This window comes from Nematostella vectensis, chromosome 10 (assembly GCF_932526225.1).
Source record: "Nematostella vectensis chromosome 10, jaNemVect1.1, whole genome shotgun sequence".
Classification (NCBI taxonomy): Eukaryota; Metazoa; Cnidaria; class Anthozoa; order Actiniaria; family Edwardsiidae; genus Nematostella; species Nematostella vectensis.
The window spans coordinates 1,560,913-1,585,202 of NC_064043.1; the positions used below are offsets into that span (position 1 = coordinate 1,560,913).

A 24,290-nucleotide genomic window follows, 5' to 3' on the forward strand; every position below is an offset into this window, starting at 1 on the left:
ATTTTACAGAAAATGACAATAGAGGCGTTTACCTGTTGTCTTTATCACCTTTTCCGCCCCCTCCCCCCGTTTCTGATTTTTGTTTTAAGTCCAAGATGGCGGCTATTAAACGCTCGAGGCTGTTTTTTCTTTTTTTCTTTTTTTTTTTTTTTTGCCGGGTAAACGACTGCACTACTGGCTAAAGGTTTAAAGGTTTCTAGGTTCTCATGTCTCCCTCGTCATTTGGTTAGTTTGCCTTTTTGGCCCTTCTCTCGTGGATAAAAACGTTTTTCTAAGTTTCCGCTAAAATTCGGTAAATAAAAAAATCTATATTATCGATTTCCGCAGTCTTTTTTTATCGATATCGATTTTTAACGATTGACTTGACCGGGTTATCTGATTTTCATATTATTCACGAGTCTCCATGGTGAAAGCGGTTCGTCATAAGAGAATTTCAACAGTGCTACACAAAAGAATTGGAATAGAGAAGAAAAACAGAAAAAGAAAAAGGGTTTGTAGCAAGGATGGCAAATAAGTGTTCCCACTGAGAAGAAACAAAATACTGTACGTTTCGAAAAGAAACACTTTCGAAAACTATCGTAGAGAGTTGTCATCGAAATGGCATCAGTTTGTATCTAAGCAACGATCGACTTCAATAGAAATAAAGTGCCCGCAGTATCGGTGATAGCGAGGTTCTTAGGTTTTAGTCATTTCATTGTTTTACCTGATAGAGGCCCTTTGTTGTAAATAGCGGGGCGCCCATGAGCAACAGGGAGCTCCGTGATTTGCTATTTATATGGTTTCCCTTTAAAGGAGTTTCAGGCCGATCTTTGAACGTGAAGCGTCGTTATTTACGATACGAGATATCGATAAGAAAAACAATCGATCAATTTTGAACATCACGGATCAGCACCCACGCTACGACTTCTAAAAATGGCAGAAACTCCCGAAGGGAAACAACCATGTGCGTTAATAAGTTCTATAACAGAGATATATTTTGTTACGTAATTGGGTTGATTACCTGGAAAGGAAACCTCTAAAATTCTTCTAGGAACGAAAGACTGGCTGTCAAAACCTTTTTTTTTCCTTAGAGATTTGATAGACGTATCATGTGGCATGGTAATCAGCCGGATCATTCTTCTACTCCAAAACACAACTCACAATTGGCCGAATCCTGACCTTAAATGACGTCACAATAGTGATCAAACCGACAACAAAATGTCAATAATACGCATCACAAAACGCTGTAACACATCAAGGAAGTCGAGGTAAAATCGTCCATCGAGAAAGAAGGACCTCGACTTTTTTTATCCCATGCGCCATGGAAATTTACAAGGCGTGCTACGACTTTCAGGATAACTGCGAAACTTCTTTGGATTTTAAGAAAGGAGATACATTTTACATCACACAGAAGACCGACACTGGTTGGTGGGCTGCGAGAAACTTGAAAAGCAATGAGTTGGGCTATATCCCATCAGCGTATGTCGAAGTATGTAAGATTATCTTTATACATTCGGTAAACAAGCGTAGTGCATCCACTCTGAGCGAGTATTTAGACATGTCAGTTCAACACTGCGCTCAATGTTATTCTACGGCTCAGGAAATTACTTGAGGTCGTGTATACAGAAGAGAATATTTTATAGCGGCCTTTTATAGCATGTCCTAGGTACTTTCACAGCGGGAATTATCCTCAGAGCATTTTCCGGTTTGCAAGCTCGTTGTTTTTTTTTCTTTTTTTCTGGAGTAGGACTACAAGGTTGTCAAGTGACTTTGGAACAAAAACACCATCGATGTGAGCAACTCGTGCTCTGTAGGGCCACAAATATCAGCGGTTAGAATCACCAGAAAAAATATCTACTAGATTTACATTCCTTGATATTAAACGGGTTTCCTTGATATTCCACAGGTTTTCGTGATATCGGGCTTGTAACACGATTAACCTTTATAAGTATGTAAAAACAGGATCTTCTCCAGGAAAAACGTTTGCACTCATCTCTGCTCACCTGTAAAATTATTACCTGTGACCTTGAATTGCCATCAACATTTTAAAAATCTCTAGGGCACACATGACATAGTGCCACCATTTGACATGAACATTGAAATCTTTCTTTCAGCTTCAATCGGCAGAAGTCCTTTGAAATAGAACACAGTCTAGCCATTATGGTAAAATTTAGCACAAATTTTCAACAATTTGATAAAGTAGGAGACATTCAGTATGAGTATGCTTTTTTGAGTTATTTTTTCTTTTTTGTAAAACAAAAATATACTGTTATGGTGAATATTGAAATAGTTTGACTTTATAAAAATTCAAATAACGGGGCATCAACACTTATATGAATTTCATTGAAGATAAAAAATAAACAAAATGATTTCACTAGGGTTTCACTATCATTATCACATACCAAGTGACAAATGCTTATGAGAATTTCATGAAATATTTGCGAAAAAATATAAAACGGGATTGTATAATTATCCAAGTAGATTGCATGTTATGTTGAAAGGTAATTTATTATTTATTTGTGGCTAGGAGGATTTTAATTTGTTATTCTCAAGGATGGCCAATGGTGCCAGTTTGGTAGGAAGACAACAACTAAATATTTTAGACCAAATGTAGCGAAAATCGATACATACTCTTATTAAGTAAAAAAGAAAAGACTATTATGACAGATTTCACCCATTTGTACAATACGCATATCAAATTTCATGCAATTGTGGACTTTTACCAACGTTAGTTGCTAATTTTCTTTTCCCTCGAGGGGCTATTTTATGCATAGTATTTATAAGTGAAATTTCCACTATACTCCAGAGCATTGGCATCTTCTATAAGAACACCCTACCCATCAGCTGTGAATGTTCGGACCTTGTTTTTTGACAGGTATTAAACTAATGTTTACCTTTTCACACTCGAAAGTTCACACGTGTGTGATTTTAATAAATTTGCATACGGCGCTAAACTGACAACAGAATGGGACTCCGTGGGTATGTCCATATATGGATAGCTCCATTGTTCTTCGTTCTCGGCTGTAGATTGCCCAACAATAGCGTTGCACGGTTTAATTACCCCGCTCTCCAAAATAACATGTTCCGCATTCAACGATAGCTGCGTAGCTTCAAAACATTCGATTTCTCGTCGTGTTGTTCACGAAAGTAAGTGCTCTGTGCAGTTAATCTATTCTTTCGTTAGGTAGCACCCTTAGATTCAAAGAAACCGTTCTAAATGTTATTTCCGTTTTCTGTCGAAGCATAAAGCTCCGTTTAGATTACAGTATATTTGGATTCTCGGCTCGTTTGCTTCCGACGCAGTAAGGTAGCAGTTTTAAACCCAGATTAAGCGCTATAAGACTAGATTAGGCTGTTTGAAGGGTTTTCCGACAGTTGTTAAAATTGTAGAATGTGTGAAATAGAATGTCTAGGACGTTGCTCGAAATCTGATGTTGTATGGACGTTGCCTATAATTTTCAAACGTGCTAAGGACACGAAAAACCTGAAAAGGTCTGCTATATCGATTAGGGAATGAATATTTTTACCTGTTCTTTTGTGTATAACTTAAAATCTCCTTGTAAATTTCGAACAATCCTAAAAATCCAAGCGTAAAATAACTTAATTTAAATCATGTCTGTCACGTTTCAACTAAAACATTTGTAAAATATTCATTCTACTTTCTAAGCTAGCATTTGTCAATTTATTCATTAGGATCGTACAAACACATTTGACGACACAGTTTGTAAATAAGTTTACGCGTCATCCCTAAAACTGATTTGATTAATATTCGTCCCAACATTGTCTTCATATTTTACTTGTTGCTGTTCAATGTCTGAAAAGTCTTGGAACATTTGAAATTCTTTTGGAACTGATATTACAAACCAAGTATTTCGGCCTAAAGTATCGTGAAATTTTGCGTTATTGTCATTTGTAAATGATATAGAAACTTACACTAGGAAAAATGCAATCAATCATGTCCTTGCCTGAAGCATCAAAACATGGAAATAACATACATATATTTCTAAAAATAATTATTCCATGCAAAATTTGCTAAAGAAAAGCCAAGCCAAGTTATTTTATTTACTTGATGTAATTGGAAACCTTGTTTTGTCTAAATAAGTTTGTATAAAGGCACAATATTTGCTGAAGCAGCCAGCCTTGTTCTGATTGGCTGATGGCAGCATTTTGACCCCAACTCTCCAAACTTATTCTTGATGGTAGTCAGTATGGGGCTATTCCACAATCATCAACTACAATGGCCCTGAACAACATGCTACATCACAGGTCAACAAGACTATAATAAAGCGTTTGACCTTATAGACCACAGTATACTCGTTAGAAAGTTATGTAGCCACCGTAATCTGCCAGCTATTATTAACTGGATAAGCAAGTATTAGTTAATTGGATAATAGATTTCTTATCTAACAGATCGCAACAAACTAAGTTTGCATCAGAATGTTTCTCTGAGTGGGGTTTAGTCCTGTACCTCAAGGTACAAAATTATTGCCTTGCATGCTTTTAATGATGTTGATATAGAAGCTCTGCAGCAGAAATATGTAGAGGATACTACAGCGTCTGTGGTAACAACAAATCCCTTCCATTTTTACCAATTTAACTTACAGAAGATTTTCCTAATGTCATAATGATGGACTTCGTCAAATGAAATAGCTAAATTTACAGGTTGATGGACATAATGGAAATGAAAGCAAGGTTAAACATCATGGATTGATTAATATTTTACAGCAAACCAACCAATGAAAACAAGATCAAACATAATGTCTCATGTTGACACATTTTTTTCTGTTTTTATTGTTATCAAAACAATCTATCATCAGTACCTCAAAATTTAGCATTCTTTTTTGGTAGATTGTTTTGTGACCTCCCTGTACAAGGCAGTTATTCAATTAATAGCAAAAAAATGTACAAAATCCCAAAGATGCACTTTATCTCATCAGCATTTTCATTGACAAATGTATACCTACTTAACTTCAGGGATATTCCATCATTGGATCTACAACAGGAAAGTCAATCAAACCTAAAGGAGCAAGTGTTAATGTGTCCATAATAGCAAAAGTCATATCAATTACACAAGTCTACTATTCTGTTTTGATAGGACGAGAAAAAATATATATTTTTTCCAATAAGACAATGGATTTCACTTTTTCAACATCATTTGTACTTTGGTTTACCTAGGATGATGATAGTGGGATAGTAAATTTATAATTGTTTTGATACCCTTAGGTGATTTTAGGTAAATGTATATTGTAGAGAGTTATTTGATCCAATATGTACACCATAGGAATTTTGTGTGGGCACAAGCCTCTTAAGCACTTGACCCAGCAATAATTTGCCTGTGCCTGCTATATAAACCTGCCTTATTTGTACAGACAGTTTTACAGTGTTGAAGCGATAAACTAGGACTTGGCACAATCAGTTTTTGTTCCAATAATATTTCTTCTTTGGTAATCAAATGATATGCAGAGGTAGGTACTACTATGTAGCTAAAGATATTATCCTTGGTTCCAAAATGTTTATTAACATCAAAGCGTTGTAGCAGTGAAAAAGCTTTTCAGGCAGGAAATGAATGAGTGAATGTTAATATCCAGGAGGCTATAAAGTATTATTTTATAATACATAGTGTCCTTGTTCTAGAAATCTGCTGACTAACAGGCAGTAAATCCTATAGAATCTAGTTTTATTGGGTAAGACTAGATCTATCCATGGACAATGTAATTTTTCAGAGAAAATGTATCTATTTCGTTTTACTCTTTTTTATCTGCACCAGGAAATGAATTCAAAAAAATTATGTTGACTTTTTTGAGAGCTCACAATTGTTTGGTTAATATGACCACCATAATGAAATTTCATAATATTAGAATGGAAATTAGATCAGGTGGTATTTGGGAACACCCTAAAGTAGTGTGAACCACTATGTATAACAAGACTAATCTGATCTATGTGCCTTTTAGTTTCTAGCTCTAGTCCATCCTGAAACCTTAGAGTGTATGGAAAGTCTGCCAGAGCCAGAGAAAATTAAAATGGACAGATTATGTGAATTAACAGCAAAGACACAGCAGTCCCCTGGACTTGGTAAGCATCTAATTTAAACTAATTCAAGGATTTTGCTCCTCTAATCAAGTATTTTCTACTAAATTTTATAGAATTAAATTTCTCTATAATTTTGACTGAATTGTAGATGTAAGGAAATATATATATATTTTTATTTTTTCCCTTAGTTTATAGTATTTCTTTAAAATAAAATGGCCTTTAGAAAAGGAATATTTTAGTACTTTTTTATATGTAACATGGTTTGTTTTGAGCATTGATTAAACACCCAGAGTCCGAATTTTATCCTCTTATTTTTTTGAATGCATTTTTTATTAGTGGTTCTTTATGCAAATATCTAAAAGATAACACCTGAAGTATATTTTCTATTTGATGTGTGATGTGTAATGAAATATGAATATGTTTATGTGTGAATGATTTCAGGTATTTCTACATTTCTGTTCACAATTCTTTTGCCTCAAGGCAATTACTTAAGACATTTTAATAGTTCACTTAGCATTATTTTGTCTGTATGTAATGGTAGTCATGGATACATTTTACATCATGTAATTTGAATTTCCTAATTTGCGCCACACTTACTGCCCAATGCAAAGCCTTTAGAATTTACCATTGCAAGTCAGCTGATGATTTGAGAGTAATTTAGCTTATGGCAAAATTTAAAGCCTGCTTTGTACAGCGGTGTGCCATAGACCAGAGCAAGTTAATGAGAAAGTCACATGCCCATAGCCAGGGAGGAGAGGGTGGGGGTGTAGGGATGATCCACTAAATGGGTAAATGAATGTCCCTCCTCCCCCGTCAATTCTTAGCTATGGGCCTGAGCCAGTAACAGCCAGGCCTGTTATCTTGCTATACACAGGTCTTTATCTTTAATCTTACCCTTAAATATAAGCTAATTGCTGGCTGTGTTTTGCTTCATTTCAACAGGGCGTAACCACCCAGGCTACCCACCGGAGGACTATAATAGACAAGAGAATGAGAGTCCGCCACCCGTACGAACAGCAATAAAACCCATGATGAAGTCAACAGAACAAACAAAATTACAGAAAGACTTAAAATTCAACCAACAGAGGTAACTAGCTATTGCACATGTAGCCTCCTCTTGTAAACAAGTTCATTAGCAGTATTGTTACACAGCTAGAGCATGCCTATGCACCCTCTCATTGGTTGATCAGCCAGACCAAACACCTGTGTAAGGCTTTCCCAGAAACAGTGCAGCACTTTGGGATAAGCATTCTTTCAACACCCTGAATAACAGATCTCTTGTTTTCCTTGTTTGCTTTGGCTGTACAGGAAATTATGGAATCTTGAATTTGTCCATTGTTTGGTCATGATCATGTGTAATATGTATGCAGAAAATATTATTAATATTTTACCATTTTTCAGAGGAATCAACCTTGGGAGACCTGAGCTCGTCAAAACTTGGGAAAAATTTGAAAGCAAAAAGACAGCAAAGGAGATGGAGTCATTAAATGAGTCAGAATTATCTGCAAAACTTAAGACAATATCAAAAAAGCTTGAGGTTAGTAGAGAGAGAATTTTGAATCTAATTATCAATACCCTGTTTATTGCCAAAAATGTCTTTTTATACCTTTTCAAACTAAAAATACAAAACACTGAGAATTTTAAGCATTATTAAGATTGATTAAACTGTAATTATGTTATTTTGTCACATTTAGGAGGAGGAACATCGAAAGCAAATTGAGGAAAAAAAGCCAGAATTCATGAAAATCAACCTACGAAAGGCAAAACCTCAGACAGCTAGCTGATCACCCCAGGCTTTCCGATATGCTATTATACTGCGCCCAGATGAATTTTATGTAGGGCTGTCATGATAAAATGTTGGTGGTTAAAAGCGTGATGAAGACTGAAAACCACCTTTTCATAATGCAGAACATTGACATGGTGTGATATATGATGAATCTGGAAATTTCTGGTTTGGGTGGTTATGACTTCAGTTCACTGTAACTGTGGTACAGAACGAAAGGTGAAAGGGCCTGACGTTAGTATTCGTCAGACAAATATCTTTGCTGCAAAAAAGGAGTAAGCTTAGATATATGGAGACCAAATTATGACACCACTGGCAGCAATCACAAACCTATTTATTTGTCTCTGGTGGTCTCTAGTAATATCTTTAACCACACGCAGTGACTGTAGGCAAAAGTGAGGGGATATTCAAAGAGCGCGGAAAACAGAGTGAAACCCCCAATGTTACCGTAAGATGACGTTTCTTGGGTTTTAGGCATGTTCAGTTAACTTACTTATTTGATAAGTTCAAAAGTGAGATCTATTCAAGCAAGTAATTTAAGAGAGTTTATATAAATGAAACCACTATGATTGGTTTGCAAAATATACATAATAAAGTTGGGATTTAAATAATTCAGAGTTTTTAAACGTAACCCTTAAAAGGCTTAGGCCCTGGCCAAACGAGGACACATGTTGCCGGAAACATTGAGGAAACATGTTTCCTAAATGTTTCCGCGGGTGGCCAAACGGACACGAAACATCGGGAAACATGTTTCATCTGCAGCGCCACGCGCACTGCCACGTCAAGTACAGAGCTCCGTAAATATCGAAAAGGCAGACCCGTAGATTAACTTTGATCAATTCTATGTTGAAAATAATGTTCTGTATACACAAGGCAATCACGCGAGCTTCTTGGGAGTAGTTTTCTACGGCAACAACGATAAAAAAATGTGATTGGAAATAAAATTCAAAAACAGCGCGCGCTCATTTGAAATGACGCTATTCTTTAGCGCGCGCGTGAAAATAACGAAACATGAAAACATTTTTGCATAAAAATTGCTCCATTCTTTATTTCTTATCTGTCAAGTTACCAGAGAAAATTGACAATTTTGTTGTCTTTGCACTATTATATTGTTCAAGACATCATTCCGAACTTGATAATATCTCTTGTTTGTTGGATATGTCCCATAGACATTTCCTATATTCGTAAGACACAATCGAACGCTCTATTTCGTCTGTCCAGAGCCTTTCCTATTTCTTTGGTCTTTTCTGCACAACAACGACATCTTCATGCGCCATTTTGATTTGGTACACCGCGAGATCTGAGACATATGACCTCACCACAGCAAACCCGATGAACAAGCCTGTACGCCGAATCATCGTTAACTCGAAACTCCTCCTCTACTCCCATCCTCGGGTCTTAATAAAGCTTCAACACTATGGGATTTCTGGTCAAGTGTACTACTGGCTGGAGGATTTCCTCAAGAACCGGACACAATCAGTTGTTAATGTTGGGAGCACTCTTCGCCTGCCATTGTAACCCCAGGCGCGCCTCAATTGACGGCAAAATAAGACTCTTTGCTGATGACTGTGTCCTAAACCTCCACCTGACATCCGATGAATTTCCCTCCCACCTTCATCAAGACTTGAACAAACTCGCCGCTTGGTCCAAAACTTGGAAGATGGACTTTAATCCCTAAAAGTGCTGGGTTCTGCGCATAACAAACAAAAGATCTACCATCTACGCATATTAATTCCTGTACGGGTCCAAACTAGAGGAGCGAGAGAGTCATCCCTACCTCGGTGTGCAGTTCTCAAATGAAACTGTCCTCGCACTCTTAACCTAGTTAGACGGAACTTATATAGTTGTTCGAAAGAAGTAAAAGCCCGCCGCCTACTGTTCCTTAGTGCGCCCCACGTTGTCCTACGCGTCCACTTGTATGGGATCCGTACACTCAGAAAAATATAAACACAAGATCGAAATGTTCCAGAGCTAGGCGCGCAGCCCGTTTTGTATATAGTAACTATCCCCTCCAGAAAAGAAGACGGGGTGCTCGACCTATCTTTTAGGTATAAAATTCTTACCAGCTGCTATCTCTTAGAGGGTGTTCCCCCCCCCCTTCCCCCCCGATTCTGCTATCTTTTAGGGGTTTTCACGCCCGGGAGGAGGATTTTTCCGATTCTGCTATCTTTAAAGGTGTCTCACGCTAAATGGTGGCCCAATCGCTCGAAACGTATTTTACAATAAACTACAAGTCAATTGATCGGTTGATACTTCCGACTGTATGGTCGGTAACATAATAATAATAGTGCTATTCTTTATTGTCAAAATTGATTTTGCTGTTGAGCACCCCCGTCTGTTTTTCTCGAAGTCCCCCCCCCCCCCCCCCCCCGGGTAAGTAGCCTTTTACCATATCTCTCCCTGACCATCTTAGTTGTTGTTCGTCCGTCACTCGTTGTAATCACCCTTTTAAACATGATGTTCTTGCCCCCCCGCCGTACAGATGTTTATAAGTTTTCATTTAAGACCTTAGTCTCGAAATAGTGCTGTGTAAATTATTAACAATGTAAAAATGTACTGTTTTTGTCTTCTTTAATTATATTTATTTATTTATTTTAATATAATGCAACTCACACTAGCCTTAACCGAGCATTAAAACTGAAAATGAAAAGGTACCCAGGGCGTCGAGGTCAGGAGGGGGGAGGGGACGGAGAAAAGAGAAAGGAGGGAGAAGATGCCCTGGGAGTCTGTTTGTCTTCTCGCTCCTTTCTCTCATCTCCCGCCCCCTACCTCCCTCCCACTCTGCCGGCCTTGTTCCGTCATGTCATCGGCCTGTGACCTCGACGCCCTGGGTTCCCAAGGATGCTCTGCTCCAGCTATCGAGAAGTGATTTATGTTTACTCCGCGAGAGCGGCTTGGATATGAGCAAGTCTAGAACCTCCTCAAGTAAGTAAAGCCCTTGGTGCTTTAGCCGTAGTTGTCTTATTCCTGTTGATTATTGCACCTGATTCCTGCCCCTATAATCGCGACTTTGGTTATTCAAGGTAAATACAGTAAGGCCGCATAAAAATCGTTTCTGGCCGCGAATTCTCTGCGGACGGGCGGTTTTATCCTTTATTTTTATTTTCTTCCCATCTCCAGGATTAAGCTTTGAAACTATATCACAGATCACGAAACGAGCTCATAATCATGCTTTTTTATTATTTATTATTTTTTTAGAAAGAACGTGTAATATGTCGCGACACTAAAATTATTCCTCCAACCAGAAGCACTATTGCGACACTTTTAAGCCCAGTGAAAGGGTTTCCCGATTTTTTATCTAATTTTTCGCTGTAGTATGACTGTATACCTATCTCTTGCCATTTCTTGTTATAGAAAAGCGCAAAAGCCGCAAAACTCACCTGATTCTGGAGGTTTTTCAGAGAAAGACTTAAAGTAAAGCCTTAAAATAAAAAGTTGCATGCGGCACAAATTCTGGACCCGGACGACGACAATATTTTTAAGGATTTTCTATATCAATTCCCGAGTTGCATGGGAGTTACATAAAAACTTGATATAAAAACTCCAATCCCACGGCCGACACCACACGTCCACTATTAGTGCCCCACCCGCTACACTTGCCCCCCCCCCCCCAACAATCCTCCCCTCCATATACCTCGTGACCACCATGTTTAATGCCGAGCTTAGGATTTGTTCTATTTCTCAAAACAAAAGAAAAGTAAAACGCGGAAATTTATATGCTACATACAGACGTTCTCTCGCTACACGAGTGCTAAAATAAAATGGGGAAAAGTAATAATTGTTCCTGTACGCTCCTTTATTTTCTCGGCGCTATGTTGCTCGATAGTATTCTTCTAATACTCTTTCGCTGAGCCTTTGCGTCAATGTTCGGGAAGGGTTTCCGTGTTGAGTCGTCGAATATCAAATGTTTGGTACCTGATGGTCCAAAATGTCTGTTCCTACTGCCCTTGTTTCTGTTGGGTTTTCAAAACTAAAACGCTTTTTCATTGGTCAATTTACTAGTAGCCAATGGAATAACTGTTTATAAAGATATAACCGTGATGCACCAGCGTCACCCTGCGATGTGGTAAACGTGATAGTTTGTGTAGTTTCGACGTCGACTTTCTGTCGGAAATTGGCTTAAAATGGATAGAAGAATTGGCAAAAAAAAGCCATTTCATGGCCAGACACAGCAACGAACTGTTGGACTTACTACTTTCCATCTAAGAAATAGAAAAGCCGCGAGAGAAGGTAGCTTTAAGAAGAAAGATTTGAGACAAAATCTTGAAAAGAAAGTCGGCTTGAAGTCACAAAACAGGACTACGAAGTTTGACGCTCGGGAGAAGATTTTGAGTAACAGATCTGTTGAAGAGCTGCCCAAGAAAACTAGCCTACATATGGATGCTCGCAGGAAAGAGTCGAGATCGGACATAATTGCCAAAAATCGTTCTCTGACGTTAGATGGAGAATCAATTAGAATTACAGCAAAACAGAACGTACCGCCAAGTAGGTCTGCCCAGTTCGCTGGACAATCCATCCAGATTACTGCAATTGCGACTAAAACCAAATCAAAGACGACAACTACCCCTACATCTAGAACTCCTACTTCTAGGAACCAACGCGAAACTCCTAGAAGCAGCCGAAGAGGCCAGAATGCCAGGAGAAAGGAGATCAAACTTCAAGTCAATAAGCCCTATACACCAGCAGAAAACATCATAGAGCTTTCCCCTATACGACCTGTAACTTCTACACCATTTGACAGGTTAGATACTTATGAGGTACCTTCCACAACGCCGCAGACCTCAACTAGAGTTACAATATCCAATCTTCACCCTGCAGTTTCACGGCAAGATATTGAGGAGTTGTTTGGTGCCATTGGGGTGTTGAAGAGTTGCAAGATGCTGCGAGCTGGTATGGCCGAGGTAGTGTATACCACTAAAGAGGATGCTGTCACAGCTTATGCTCGTTATCATAATAGGAACCTGGATGGACAGCCGATGCAGTGTAAGCTGTCTGTCATGCCATCCTCCGCAGTATACACCCCTCCCAGTGCCATGCCGCTACCTCCGCTCCGCCCAGCGGTCCCTAAATACCAACCTGTTGTCAAACAAGAACCATACATTCCTCAGATCGGAATGCCAAGTGCAAAGCCATCACGCCCAGTGGTTTTCAAAGTTAAGATTTAAAGTTATGATGGATTCATGGGAACTTGTTCTGAAAGCATTGAAATAACATACCTTTTTCTATACAACAAATAACAGTGCTCCAGGAATTATCTAGAAAAAATGGTTTTATTGAACTGCAGTATAATTTCTTTTAGTATTGTAGGACTAATAGTTAGTCATACAGTGTAAATTATTTGCACCATAAAAGCAAAGTGCAGTTAAAGACATTGGACAGATTGTATACACTGCTGTATATATGTTAGCTTATATACTTGGTACTATTGTATCAGGACCCACAGTTGGAATACTGGTATGCATACAAGTTTTGTTGTGCTATATTCAAAAGAACATTTTAGAAATGAATAAAAAGTTCACAGATCAGTGTGCTCTTCATCTTGCTGTTGTTATCTAGTAGGAATGAAAGCTATCTTATATATGAACTACCTTGCATATCAGCTACTTTAAATATCAGCAACCTCTCTGTGTCGCTCGTTTACTTCCCTCCACTGGGTGTGGAGCAAAGTAAAAAGAGCAACACAAAAAGCTGTGTGCAGGAGAGTACTTTACGTATGAGTTACTTTACATACGAGTTACTTTACATATCAGCTAACTGATGTATATATGAGTTACTTTACATACGAGTTACTTTACATATCAGCTAACTGATGTATATATGAGTTACTTTACATATCAGCTAACTGATGTATATACGAGTTCTCTGTTGTCCACTGTTGACTTAACAATAGAAAAGCAGAGGATAGCAACAGGCTTACCATCCCTCCGTTGTTATCATCAGAATCAGACTCTTTCTCTCTTCTCCCCCCTTTCCCTTGAAATCCATAAGATTTCAATTTTTTACAATTTATTGACATCAATGGCAACTTAATGAGATTTCATTGGACCTTTATTTTGTAATTGTTTAAGGGAAATAATTCTGATGATAACAATGGAAGGATGGTAAGCCTGTGGGATTTCCAGTAGAGTTGCACATAAGTCTACGGCATATTATTCTGGTTCTTTTTGATATTTAGTCATCAACTCAACGTTTTCAACTCAATAATAGGCTTTTTATCTGCAGTATGTACCAAGGGAAGCATAAAAAGCATAAGGCTCCATTGCGCAGAGGGACAGGCTTCCCAAACAAGAGGAAAAGGGTTTGAACCCAGGCTAGATTAACTTGGTATTTTTTCTGAAATGTTTAAACCTGGCTCAATACATTGGGGACTGTGAAATCCTTGACTTCTCCGATAAGGACATTAAATAGCTTGATTGTTATTTTTGCATAGACTAGAGGCAAATCTAATTGTCTAAAGGGTTTGTTTCATTTTTTTAAGCAAACAATAACAGATTCTTCATCTTGATTGATTGAGCTAGCAGAACCGTACCCCTTAATGATAATCCATACTGTGTAGGCTAGGTTATACAAAAAAGGTTTTCTAAGGTAGCAAGATTCTAGGACTGCCTTTCCTTTAACTCCTTCACTACTGCGGGGGCTGAAAGCGGCTGGAAACATCACTTTAGTTTATTGACACTGTCTGTGGTATTACCTTGTATAATTGTTAATTTGTTTCTCTTCCTAAAGGTCTCTGTGATTTAAGTCCTCACTACCATAGAATATCCAGTCACATTGCACTGTATCATGGTACAAATTGGTCTATGATAAGGTAATAAACTTGGTTAAGCTTATTTGTGATATTTGATAAAGGTTGTGATAAAGGGGGGAGCAAGGGAACCCTTAAAAACACAATTTGTTCAAATTGGGGGCTGAGGACAAACATAAAAAAAAATGCAGGGAGAGAGCTAGACATGTCAAACATATTAATTGTGAGAAAATGGATGCATAAGTATTTTAATTTGTAACAGCCTGCAATGTAATACATACAAGGAGAAGCATAACTGTTTCCCTGTTACATGAATAATGTAAAATTTTCCATAAGATAAATGAGATGAGATGATAAAAACAGGTTTGTATAATAAATGTAGCCCATTTTAAATTGCACACAACTTTTATCTTCCTAAACTTGCAGAGGTATTTAACAAAACACATGTTAATATCTTGGCAAAGCTATTCTGATTATAGCATTCATTAAAGCATACAGCTAAAGTGCACATTTCATTTTACTGCCTTGCTTTAGGGCAAGCAGATGATACACTTTATAGACATATTTTTAGAACATTAACAAACAACGTAAAGAAAAAGCATGTAAATGCTTTAATAACATAATAGTTCTGTCTTTTTGCAAGACATATTAGTGAATATATAACAAACTGTGATTGCATCACAATAATTCCATAAACAATAAATCCATTCCAAGTATTGTAAATTGGGTGCTTTAAACATCTTTGTTATATTGTTCCTTTTCAATAGCTTTAGAAAAATATGGAAGTGAGAAGATATTGTCCACTTCAAGAAGATCCAGACTGGGCAGTGGGAGGTTCTATTGTCGGAGCAAGGCGGGAAATGAAATTGATGGCACTGAGAACAAAGGAGCGTACAAAAACAGGGCAGCGCTGGTGGTAGGCCAAGCCCTGTATTCCTTGTCTCAGCTCAGCAAACAGAAGTCTGAGAACAAAGACATAACTTGACATTGTCATTTTTAAAGAAAATAATAAATATTCAGATATACTGGAGCACAATTAATGGCCTTGAGCCCTCACAAAACCGCTGGATCAATGTACATTGAATAAAAAGGCTCAGTGGCTCAGCTGAGATTAAAAGCCCTTCCTCCCCTGCCAGGGGTGTGAACACTAGTACCAAGAATACTGAGGAAAATACCCCTGCCTCTCCAAAAAACTAACAAACAAAAAAAAAAACAGGTGATTAAAAACATGGGCATCACTTTTAGCCATAAAAAAACCACCATCATCCCCAAACATCTAACACTCCATCCCTAACTTGAATCCAGGTGTAACCAGTCGTCTTGTTCCACCACAAAAAGTATATAAACAAAAAAAAAGTGGTTCAATAGAGGGGACAAGTACGTATGGATTATTCATTGGACTTTAAATAATCAACTTCAGTTTACCACAAAGCATATTGTAGTATTGTACCTGCAATATGGGTTTCTTCTGGAAGAATATCTTAGGCTTAAAAACCTGTAATACACAAATGGGATGACGATGCCAGCTTGTCCACTATAAAACAAATTGGGCATAATAATATAATCATTTATCAACATCACAGGGAGAGTCTACTAGAGAGGACTACTGTGACCATATTTTAGTCTGGACGTATATAGGAGCAAGCCAATTGATCATGTTTACAACTCAATTACACATTATGTAGAGAGGCACAAAGTAATACTACATATCCATCTATTGTGTATAATAAATAGCTCATTGATAAAACTTCATTTCTCAAGCCAGAGGACCCAGTTTCAGTCTGTGGTCATAAGATAGCTTGTGTTAGAAACGTTAAACACTACATTGGTGGCTGGGAATCCTTTATCTCTTAACACACTGCATTGACCTGTATTGGGAGGGCCTGTGGATTTCAAGTAGCAATGCTCAACACACCCATGATGGTGAACTGTGTGGAGTGGTAGGTATATGCTAATGGGTGATCATTTCTATAGTCAGTTGTAGTACTGTGAATTTCAGATACTTGTGCTATAGAGAAGCAACAAATCTTATTTACAAAGTAAAGCTTTTTATTAGTTGTTCAAGTTGCCATACCTTAAGGTCATGAGGATGATAGCAGGCATCAGCATAATCTCTGTGCATGCGATGAAACGTAATAGACCCTGCTGATAAAGTTCAACCTTGCAGATGGCCTGACGCGCAGACCTGCATAGGTTCACAAACAAAGATAAAGTGCTGTGCAAACAGAGGGTCAATAAAGATATAAATATTGATTGTTCTGATGGTTTTACTGTACCTCACTAGCGACATTGCCAGCATGCCCCCTGATCCGAGAATCTGTAGAAAAACAGGGAACTCAATAAATATATGCATATGAACTTGTGCATACAAAAAACAAAGACATAAAATGCAGCATAAAATACATAAACATGCTTAATAATGTTTCTGTCTGTCTTTCTGTCAAGCTCTGTGCTGTCTACCTGTCTTTCTGTTGAGTAGTTTAATTTAGGCACTTACATCAAGAAGTTTCTTAGTAAATGAGACAGTATGAAGGATGGCAAAGAGGACAACAGGAATTAGAATCACTAGACAAATGTCAAGGTCAAAAGATTCTATATAGTTAGTGTAAAGGTAGCTTTGATAAAATTGATTTGAAGAGAATACCTAAACATACAATTCTCTTTATTTATTTTTTATATTGCTCTTTAAGTATTTTGTAAGGGCATATTCCTTAGACTGATGGGCATATCCATTAGAATGATGATTGAGTTATGTGATTTTTGTGGTGTTTCTTTTACATTTTTGGCTTGTACCTCTCGTGGCTACAGAACATCTCAAGTCCTGCCTAGGTCAGTATGGGGATGAGTAAGTTTAAAAGCTAGAAAAGGATACTTGTCACTGGGTAAGAGTTGATAAACATCACACTGAAGATCAGATAATGGCAACTATCTTCCAAGAAAAGCTGAGCCATAAATTCCCTGCTGAACTGGAAACGCTGAAAAAAAAGAAAAGAAAAAAGTCAGGGACACAACAAATGTTCAGGGAAGTTCTTCAAGCCTAACCAGGTGAAGCAGATGAAAAAGTCCATTCAAAGTGAAGCTCTTACCATAGGATCAAAATAGTTTTAACTAAAAAGTTTGAAACACATTCTGACTCAATCAGGCATACAAATTTAGCATTATAAATAACCCTTTTAGTTTCCTTTTTAGTTCTTTTAGGGAAGGAAAACCACAATTTGTGGAAAAACATTTTTCCCAGACAGGAATCAAGTCTAAAAAAGATATATTTGGAAAAATAATTCTTGCTTGGATTATACACTTACTGGTAGTCTTTGATGCAGACGCAGAGCAGATGTTGCAGCTGAGCTGATTAATGCTCTTTTATAACAGCTATAACTAAACTGGGGACTGCAAAAAATAAATAAATAAATAATCAGAATGATGAATTATAACATGAATCATAACCATAAAGCATCTTGTGGATGCCATCTCGGCACCCTTCCTTCAATCAGAGGGGTATCACCAGCCCCCTCCCTTCAATAAGAGGGGTATCACCAGCCCCCTCTCTTCAATAAGAGGGATATCACAGACCCCCTCCCTTCAATAAGAGGAGTATCACCAACCCCCTCCCTTCAATAAGAGGAGTATCACCGACCCCCTCCCTTCAATAAGAGGAGTATCACCGACCCCCTCCCTTCAATGAGAGGGGTATCAATGACCCCCTCCCTTCAATGAGAGGGGTATCACCAACCCCCTCCCTACAATAAGAGGGGTATCACCAGCCCCCTTCCTTCAATAAGAGGGATACCACCAGCCCCCTTCCTTCAATAAGAGGGATACCACCAGCCCCCTTCCTTCAACAAGAGGGATACCACCAGCCCCCTTCCTTCAATAAAAGGGGGAATCACCAGCCCCCTTCCTTCAATAAGAGGGATACCACCAGCCCCCTTCCTTCAATAAGAGGGATACTACCAGCCCCTTCCTTCAATAAGAGGGGTATCACCAGCCCCCTTCCTTCAATAAGAGGGATACCACCAGCCCCCTTCCTTCAATAAGAGGGATACTACCAGCCCCCTTCCTTCAATAAGAGGGGTATCACCAGCCCCCTTCCTTCAATAAGAGGGGTATCACCAGCCCCCATCCTTCAATAAGAGGGGTATCACCAGCCCCCTTCCTTCAATAAGAGGGGTATCACCAGCCCCCTTCCTTCAATAAGTGGGATACCACCAGCCCCCTTCCTTCAATAAGAGGGGTATCACCAGCCCCCTTCCTTCAATAAGGGGGGTATCACCAGCCCCCTTCCTTCAATAAGTGGGGTATCACCAGCCCCCTTCCTTCAATAAGAGGGGTATCACCAGCCCCCCTCCTTCAATAAGAGGGACACCACCAGCCCCCTTCCTTCAATAAGAGGGGTATCACCAGCCCCCTTCCTTCAATAAGAGGGATACCACCAGCCCCCTTCCTTCAATAAGAGGGATACCACCAACCCCCTTCCTTCAATAAGAGGGATACCACCAACCCCCTTCCTTCAATAAGAGGGATACCACCAGCCCCCTTCCTTCAATAAGAGGGGTATCACCAGCCCCCTTTCTTCAATAAGAGGGATACCACCAGCCCCCTCCCTTCAATAAGAGGGGTATCACCGACCCCCTCCCTTCAATAAGAGGGGTACCACCAGCCCCCTCCCTTCAATAAGAGGGATACCACTAACCTCCTTCCTTCAATAAGAGGGATACCACCAGCCCCCTTCCTTCAATAAGAGGGGTATCGCCAGCCCCCTTTCTTCAATAAGAGGGATACCACCAGCCCCCTCCCTTCAATAAGAGGGGTATCACCGACCCCCTCCCTTCAATAAGAGGGGTACCACCAGCCCCCTCCCTTCAATAAGAGGGGTATCACCGACCCCCTCCCTTCAATAAGAGGGGTACCACCAGCCCCCTCCCTTCAATAAGAGGGGCATCACCGACCCCCGCCCTTCAATAAGAGGGGTATCACCGACCCCCTCCCTTCAATAAGAGGGGTACCACCAGCTCCCTCCCTTCAATAAGAGGGGTATCACCGACCCCCTCCCTTCAATAAGAGGGGTATTACCGACCCCCTCCCTTCAATAAGAGGGGTACCACCAGCCCCCCCCCTTCAATAAGAGGTATACAACCAGCCCCCTTCCTTCAATAAGAGGGGCATCACCGACCCCCTCCCTTCAATAAGAGGGGTACCACCAGCCCCCTCCCTTCAATGAGAGGGGCATCAACGACCCCCTCCCTTCAATGAGAGGGGTATCACCAACCCCCTCCCTACAAAAAGAGGGGTATCACCGGCCCCCTTCCTCCTAAAAGAGGTATACAACCAGCCCCCTTCCTTCAATAAGAGAGGCATCACCGACCCCCTCCCTTCAATAAGAGGGGTACCACCAGCCCCCTTCCTTCAATAAGAGGGATACCACAAGCCCCCTTCCTTCAATAAGAGGGGCATCACCGACCCCCTCCCTTCAATAAGAGGGGTACCACCAGCCCCCTTCCTTCAACAAAAAGGGTATTGAATATGTACCTTCTATGGACGCCATCAAAAATTTTATATTATATTCAAGCAAAAAGATAATATACACCTATTTCAAGCAAGGTTGCAATTGAGAATCCATGTGTCTTAAGCTTCAGTGGTTCAAGGGTAATACATCAATATCTCTGAATGCTGAGAACAGTAGAAGGCAGATAAAAAATGGTATATTTTTTAATGCATTTATACCCATAAAGCACTCTGGATGGAAACACATGGATTTTCAGATTAGCCTTCTTTATTATAGGTGTTATTTCTTCAAACATGTGCCATATTGCTCAAATATTTTCACTATTTAAAGTGCATCTGAAGGAATAAAAGCGATATCCTTCAAAACAACTCAATCATTGATATCTAACATCTCCTGTGCTAAAAGAATCTTCATTAACAAAAATCCCTGATTTCCCATATTCCACGATTTTTTTACAGCCCTTTCAATATACCAGTCTGTAAAACACCTTTGTCCCTGACCGACAAACCTATTGCGGGCGCGTGACACGAAAATCAAACTTGTCAGCTCGCGCAAAGTCTGCATCTTCATTCACGAAAATGAGTGCTTCTCCCTGTTAATCAACAAGCTCTGCTGAGTGAGAAAGCGATGCCAGTGACATCGAGACAGAGAAAGCGACTCAACAACAACACAGCAACATATTTTTGCCATACCAAGACGAGGCATTTGCAGACAAATGATACATGGATGTCGAATTATCGAAAAATACAGGAAGGTAACTGGAGGAGAAGCTTGTCAGCCATCTAAATGGTTTGACAACAGTAGAATCGTGAGTGATATCTGTAGATACGAACAAAAGGAATTATATCCGTTAACTTACATCATAAAGTTTATTGTTGTCTTATTTCATGGTTACATCATGTGAGTACAAGTGGTCGCTATATTTTGTTGTTTTTGAGAATTTTTTTAAGAACTTGTTCGCTTCGGTCTTCGATTCTACGCTCCTTTTTTTGTTTGTTTTGTTTGAACACAGCAAGTTTTACATTTAGATACCGTCTCTAAAATGTTGGATAAACAACCCTGACATAAAATTAAACGATTTAACTGTTTGCCGTTTTTGTCACTCGTCTTTTTCTGACTTGACATGAGTATTTTGTAATGTAAGATGTTTATATGAGCACTTACAAAAAAATGAAAATTTATAAGCAAATCTTATATGTGGATCCTTTAGCTTTTTACCTAGGTTTTGAGGATCGTATATCACTGAAATTATCAGTGACCTATACGAATACATAAAGTACCCTACATTGAGCAAGATATAAAGCATTTTGTGCGAGGTGAAATTGAACTTTTTGTGGCCAAAGCAAATGATGCTATGAGATTGGCAAAAAAAGTTACTCAAACCACCCCGATTGAAAATCTAGTACCCTTGGAAAGGCACATACATACTGTATATAACAAATGCCTTTTTGCATTCTTTTGTCATGGAGTTCAGCAATGTTTACATTTTAAAAGGCAGAGAGCGCACAGCTCACAAAATACGATGTCCTACACAAGACAGAAAATATGATCACTGTTTGTGGGAAAAAATATGGGTCCTTTAGCATTTCATCTAGGTTTTGAGGATCGCGTATCATTGAAATTATATGTGATCTATACGAATACCTCAAGGACCCAACTTTGAGCAAGATAGCAAGCATTTAGTCTGAGGTGGAATTCCTGTTACCCACACCAAAATGGTGCTGTGTCTTTGTCACGCCAGTACGATGAGATTAATTGGTTAGAAAAAATAAGACTGTTCAAAGGGTCTTCATTTTCATTTACGACTAGTCTAAAAAATGCATATTGAATGCTTTATATTGATATTTAGTCAGAGCACTGAGAGGACAAAGACTAAAAGAAGGATTTAGCGATAACTAAATCTCTACATCCTACACAGCAAAAATATCAAAGCAAATTATATTACTGTTTGTGCAAAAAAATGTGTGTCCTTTAGCATTCCATCCAGGATTTGGGGGTTATACATTATCTAAATTATATGTAAGCTAAATCGATATCTAAAGGACCCATCTTTTAGCGAGATAATCAGCATTTCGTACAACTACTTTGGTAAACTATGATAGCGGCAATGGCACCACTTTGAGTCAAGTAATGCAAAGTAAATGGCCTCAAAGTTGCAAATCATTTAAATTATCAATAAGTGGCTACCTTAAAATACAAGCAGGATATAGGTTTTATATGTGTATAAGGTTATATTTACATTTAAACCAGCTACCAAGAGGAAAAGCCTTTTATTTCCACGTGTAATAAAGTTGCAAGGTAAAGACGCCCCATGTAGCCAAAATTGTTTTCTCTCACGCACATTCACGCAAGCTCTCGCAATTCTTTGTACTTTGTAATCTTTGTTTATCGAGGGTAGCATATTTAACCGAATATACAGTTTTCTAACATATGGCCCTCGGTTAGTAAGCACTGTCACTGGGGGTGGTCACTGCCAGAGGGTTTATTGCGTCCCCAGTGGTTCTTTTACGTCCCTTCGGTTCAGGTTAATGTAGTGCAGCTTGAAGAGACGGGACCTCCGGTTTAGTATCCTTATCCGAGAAGACTGGAAACACGGGAGAATAACTTCAACTCACTTGTGACAAATTCGATTCAAGGCAGGAACCCAGAAAAATCCCCAGTTTGAGCCAGGATTCGAACCTGGGCCACAGCGGTGAGAGGCCGATGCGCTAACACACTAGGCCACCCATGCTTCTCCTTATATGGTGATCATTTTGCGCCAACTCGAGCTTTATCCGTGAGGGGACTGGGCAAGTAGGTGTTTTACAGACTGGTATATTCAAAAGGCTGTGAAAAATCGGGGATTATGGGAAATCTGGGATTTTTGGTAATAAAGATTTTTCCATCATAGCAGATATTAGATATCGATGGATGAACCGTTTCGGAGGATATTGCTTTTATTTCTTTAGATGCACTTTAACTCATCGATGCTCAGGCTAATAGTATGACTTTGATAAACCACTGTAATCTATGTTAGATGATCTTATAAGTTGTTAGCCAATGGCAGCAAGGAGATATAACCAGGTTTGCTAAACCAGGCAATGGAAATTGATACAAACAAAAATAATCATAATCAGCAACAACATAATCAATATGATTATCAAATAACCATGAAATATTCAGCACTTTTCATGTTCTAATTGTCATAACATTTACTTGAGGTCTCTATAAGACAATATTAGAGTTAGGTATAACTCACCTAAATAGAGGAAGAAGGAAGAGTAAAGAGTTGATTATGGTGAAGACTCGAGTGAACCACAAAGCAGTATCGATCTTTTTCTCTGTGAGATGATTCTGCATAATAATGGCAACCACAATAATATAAGAAACTAAAAGATGATTAGTATTTTTTCAATTACTTAAAAACACACAATAAATAGAGTAAATTGCTGTTCTTCTAGGAGACACTGATGAATGAAAACTCGTCAATAAATATAGAACTTTGGTATTAAGTTACAATAGGTTTTCCCTTTCTAATGTAAGTACTTAGGTAAATGAAAACTTAAAACGTAAACAAAATAAAATACTACATTTGATTCCTCAAATAAATTCCCCGGAGAGATAAGTATTTCACACAAATACAAAAGAAGAAATAAAACATTGATTGTTTAAATAAAATAAATCTATTATGACAATCGCTATATAAGCTTAAGTTTTATACAGTTTGCGATGGATTCGCTTGCTTATTCCAGATTTGAATAGCTAATTCTCGGCTATATTATCAAAGTAGAGCAACCTATCATCGACGTTAAACTCATAGATCATGACCCTCGGTACTGGCCTACTTTGTTAATAATCTGAAAGCTCTCCTTACCCGTAAAGCGGTCCAGTTTGTCGTAGTCGTCGCCCCTTCGTCTCCGGCGCTATTTGGAGGCACCGTCGGCCCAGTAGTGTCATGTGCTCCTTCTGTGCTTTCGTGAGGCGGCATTTTATGAGATTTCACAGTAAGGAATAAATAGAATAATAACCGATTATGCTAGTTTGGATGCTGCAATTATTTGGGCTCAATCGTACACGTTATAACCGATTTTTGTGTGTCTGTCTTCAAGATGGCAGTTTACAACATCGCAGGTGATGATGATGAAACCTTCCGCTGACAATGGCCCTGACAATGAGGCTCAGCTAGACCCTAGTCTCTCGGAGTTCTAACCTCGAAACAAATAGGAGACTTTCATGGACAAACTACCATAATTAGTAAGCGACTCGGCTCT

The 24,290-nt window shown here is 38.9% G+C and overlaps 3 protein-coding genes across 3 annotated transcripts; 2 read left to right on the forward strand and 1 right to left on the reverse strand.

Annotated features, from left to right (window-relative positions):
- Positions 1-1,198: 1,198 nt before the first annotated feature.
- On the forward strand, positions 1,199-8,403 carry LOC5512141 (myosin-1). The gene is made up of 5 exons (XM_032381588.2): positions 1,199-1,468; positions 5,931-6,051; positions 6,952-7,096; positions 7,411-7,546; positions 7,704-8,403. Exons 1-5 carry the CDS (start codon positions 1,301-1,303, stop codon positions 7,791-7,793), a joined length of 660 nt encoding a protein of 219 aa, XP_032237479.2. The 5' UTR covers positions 1,199-1,300; the 3' UTR covers positions 7,794-8,403.
- Positions 8,404-11,824: 3,421 nt separating this feature from the next.
- On the forward strand, positions 11,825-13,317 carry LOC5512149 (polymerase delta-interacting protein 3). Its single transcript, XM_032381573.2, has one exon. It carries the CDS (start codon positions 11,917-11,919, stop codon positions 12,955-12,957), a length of 1,041 nt encoding a protein of 346 aa, XP_032237464.1. The 5' UTR covers positions 11,825-11,916; the 3' UTR covers positions 12,958-13,317.
- A 1,452-nt stretch (positions 13,318-14,769) lies between these two features.
- LOC5512150 (transmembrane protein 33) lies at positions 14,770-24,183 on the reverse strand. Its single transcript, XM_032381574.2, has 9 exons — positions 23,894-24,183; positions 23,279-23,373; positions 17,840-17,924; positions 17,410-17,512; positions 17,035-17,102; positions 16,814-16,854; positions 16,612-16,722; positions 15,988-16,071; positions 14,770-15,499 (listed from the first exon to the last, which is right to left on the reverse strand). The coding sequence occupies exons 1-9, from the start codon at positions 24,005-24,007 to the stop codon at positions 15,343-15,345; spliced, it is 858 nt and encodes a 285-aa protein (XP_032237465.1). The 5' UTR covers positions 24,008-24,183; the 3' UTR covers positions 14,770-15,342.
- Between the last annotated feature and the right edge of the window lie 107 nt (positions 24,184-24,290).

What these genes read in the sequence shown, in the direction of transcription:
- LOC5512141 (XM_032381588.2), top strand. Translation starts at nt 1,301, where the DNA reads ATGGAAATTTACAAGGCGTGCTACGACTTTCAGGATAACTGCGAAACT. An exon ending in TCCCATCAGCGTATGTCGAA is followed by an intron (nt 1,469 to 5,930) that starts GTATGTAAGATT and finishes TGTGCCTTTTAG; the next exon opens with TTTCTAGCTCTAGTCCATCC. An exon ending in CAATATCAAAAAAGCTTGAG is followed by an intron (nt 7,547 to 7,703) that starts GTTAGTAGAGAG and finishes TGTCACATTTAG; the next exon opens with GAGGAGGAACATCGAAAGCA.
- LOC5512149 (XM_032381573.2), top strand. Translation starts at nt 11,917, where the DNA reads ATGGATAGAAGAATTGGCAAAAAAAAGCCATTTCATGGCCAGACACAG.
- LOC5512150 (XM_032381574.2), bottom strand. Translation starts at nt 24,007, where the DNA reads ATGCCGCCTCACGAAAGCACAGAAGGAGCACATGACACTACTGGGCCG. An exon ending in CAACTCTTACCCAGTGACAA is followed by an intron (nt 17,103 to 17,409) that starts GTATCCTTTTCT and finishes ACATTTGTCTAG; the next exon opens with TGATTCTAATTCCTGTTGTC. An exon ending in TTACTAAGAAACTTCTTGAT is followed by an intron (nt 16,855 to 17,034) that starts GTAAGTGCCTAA and finishes GTTTTTCTACAG; the next exon opens with ATTCTCGGATCAGGGGGCAT.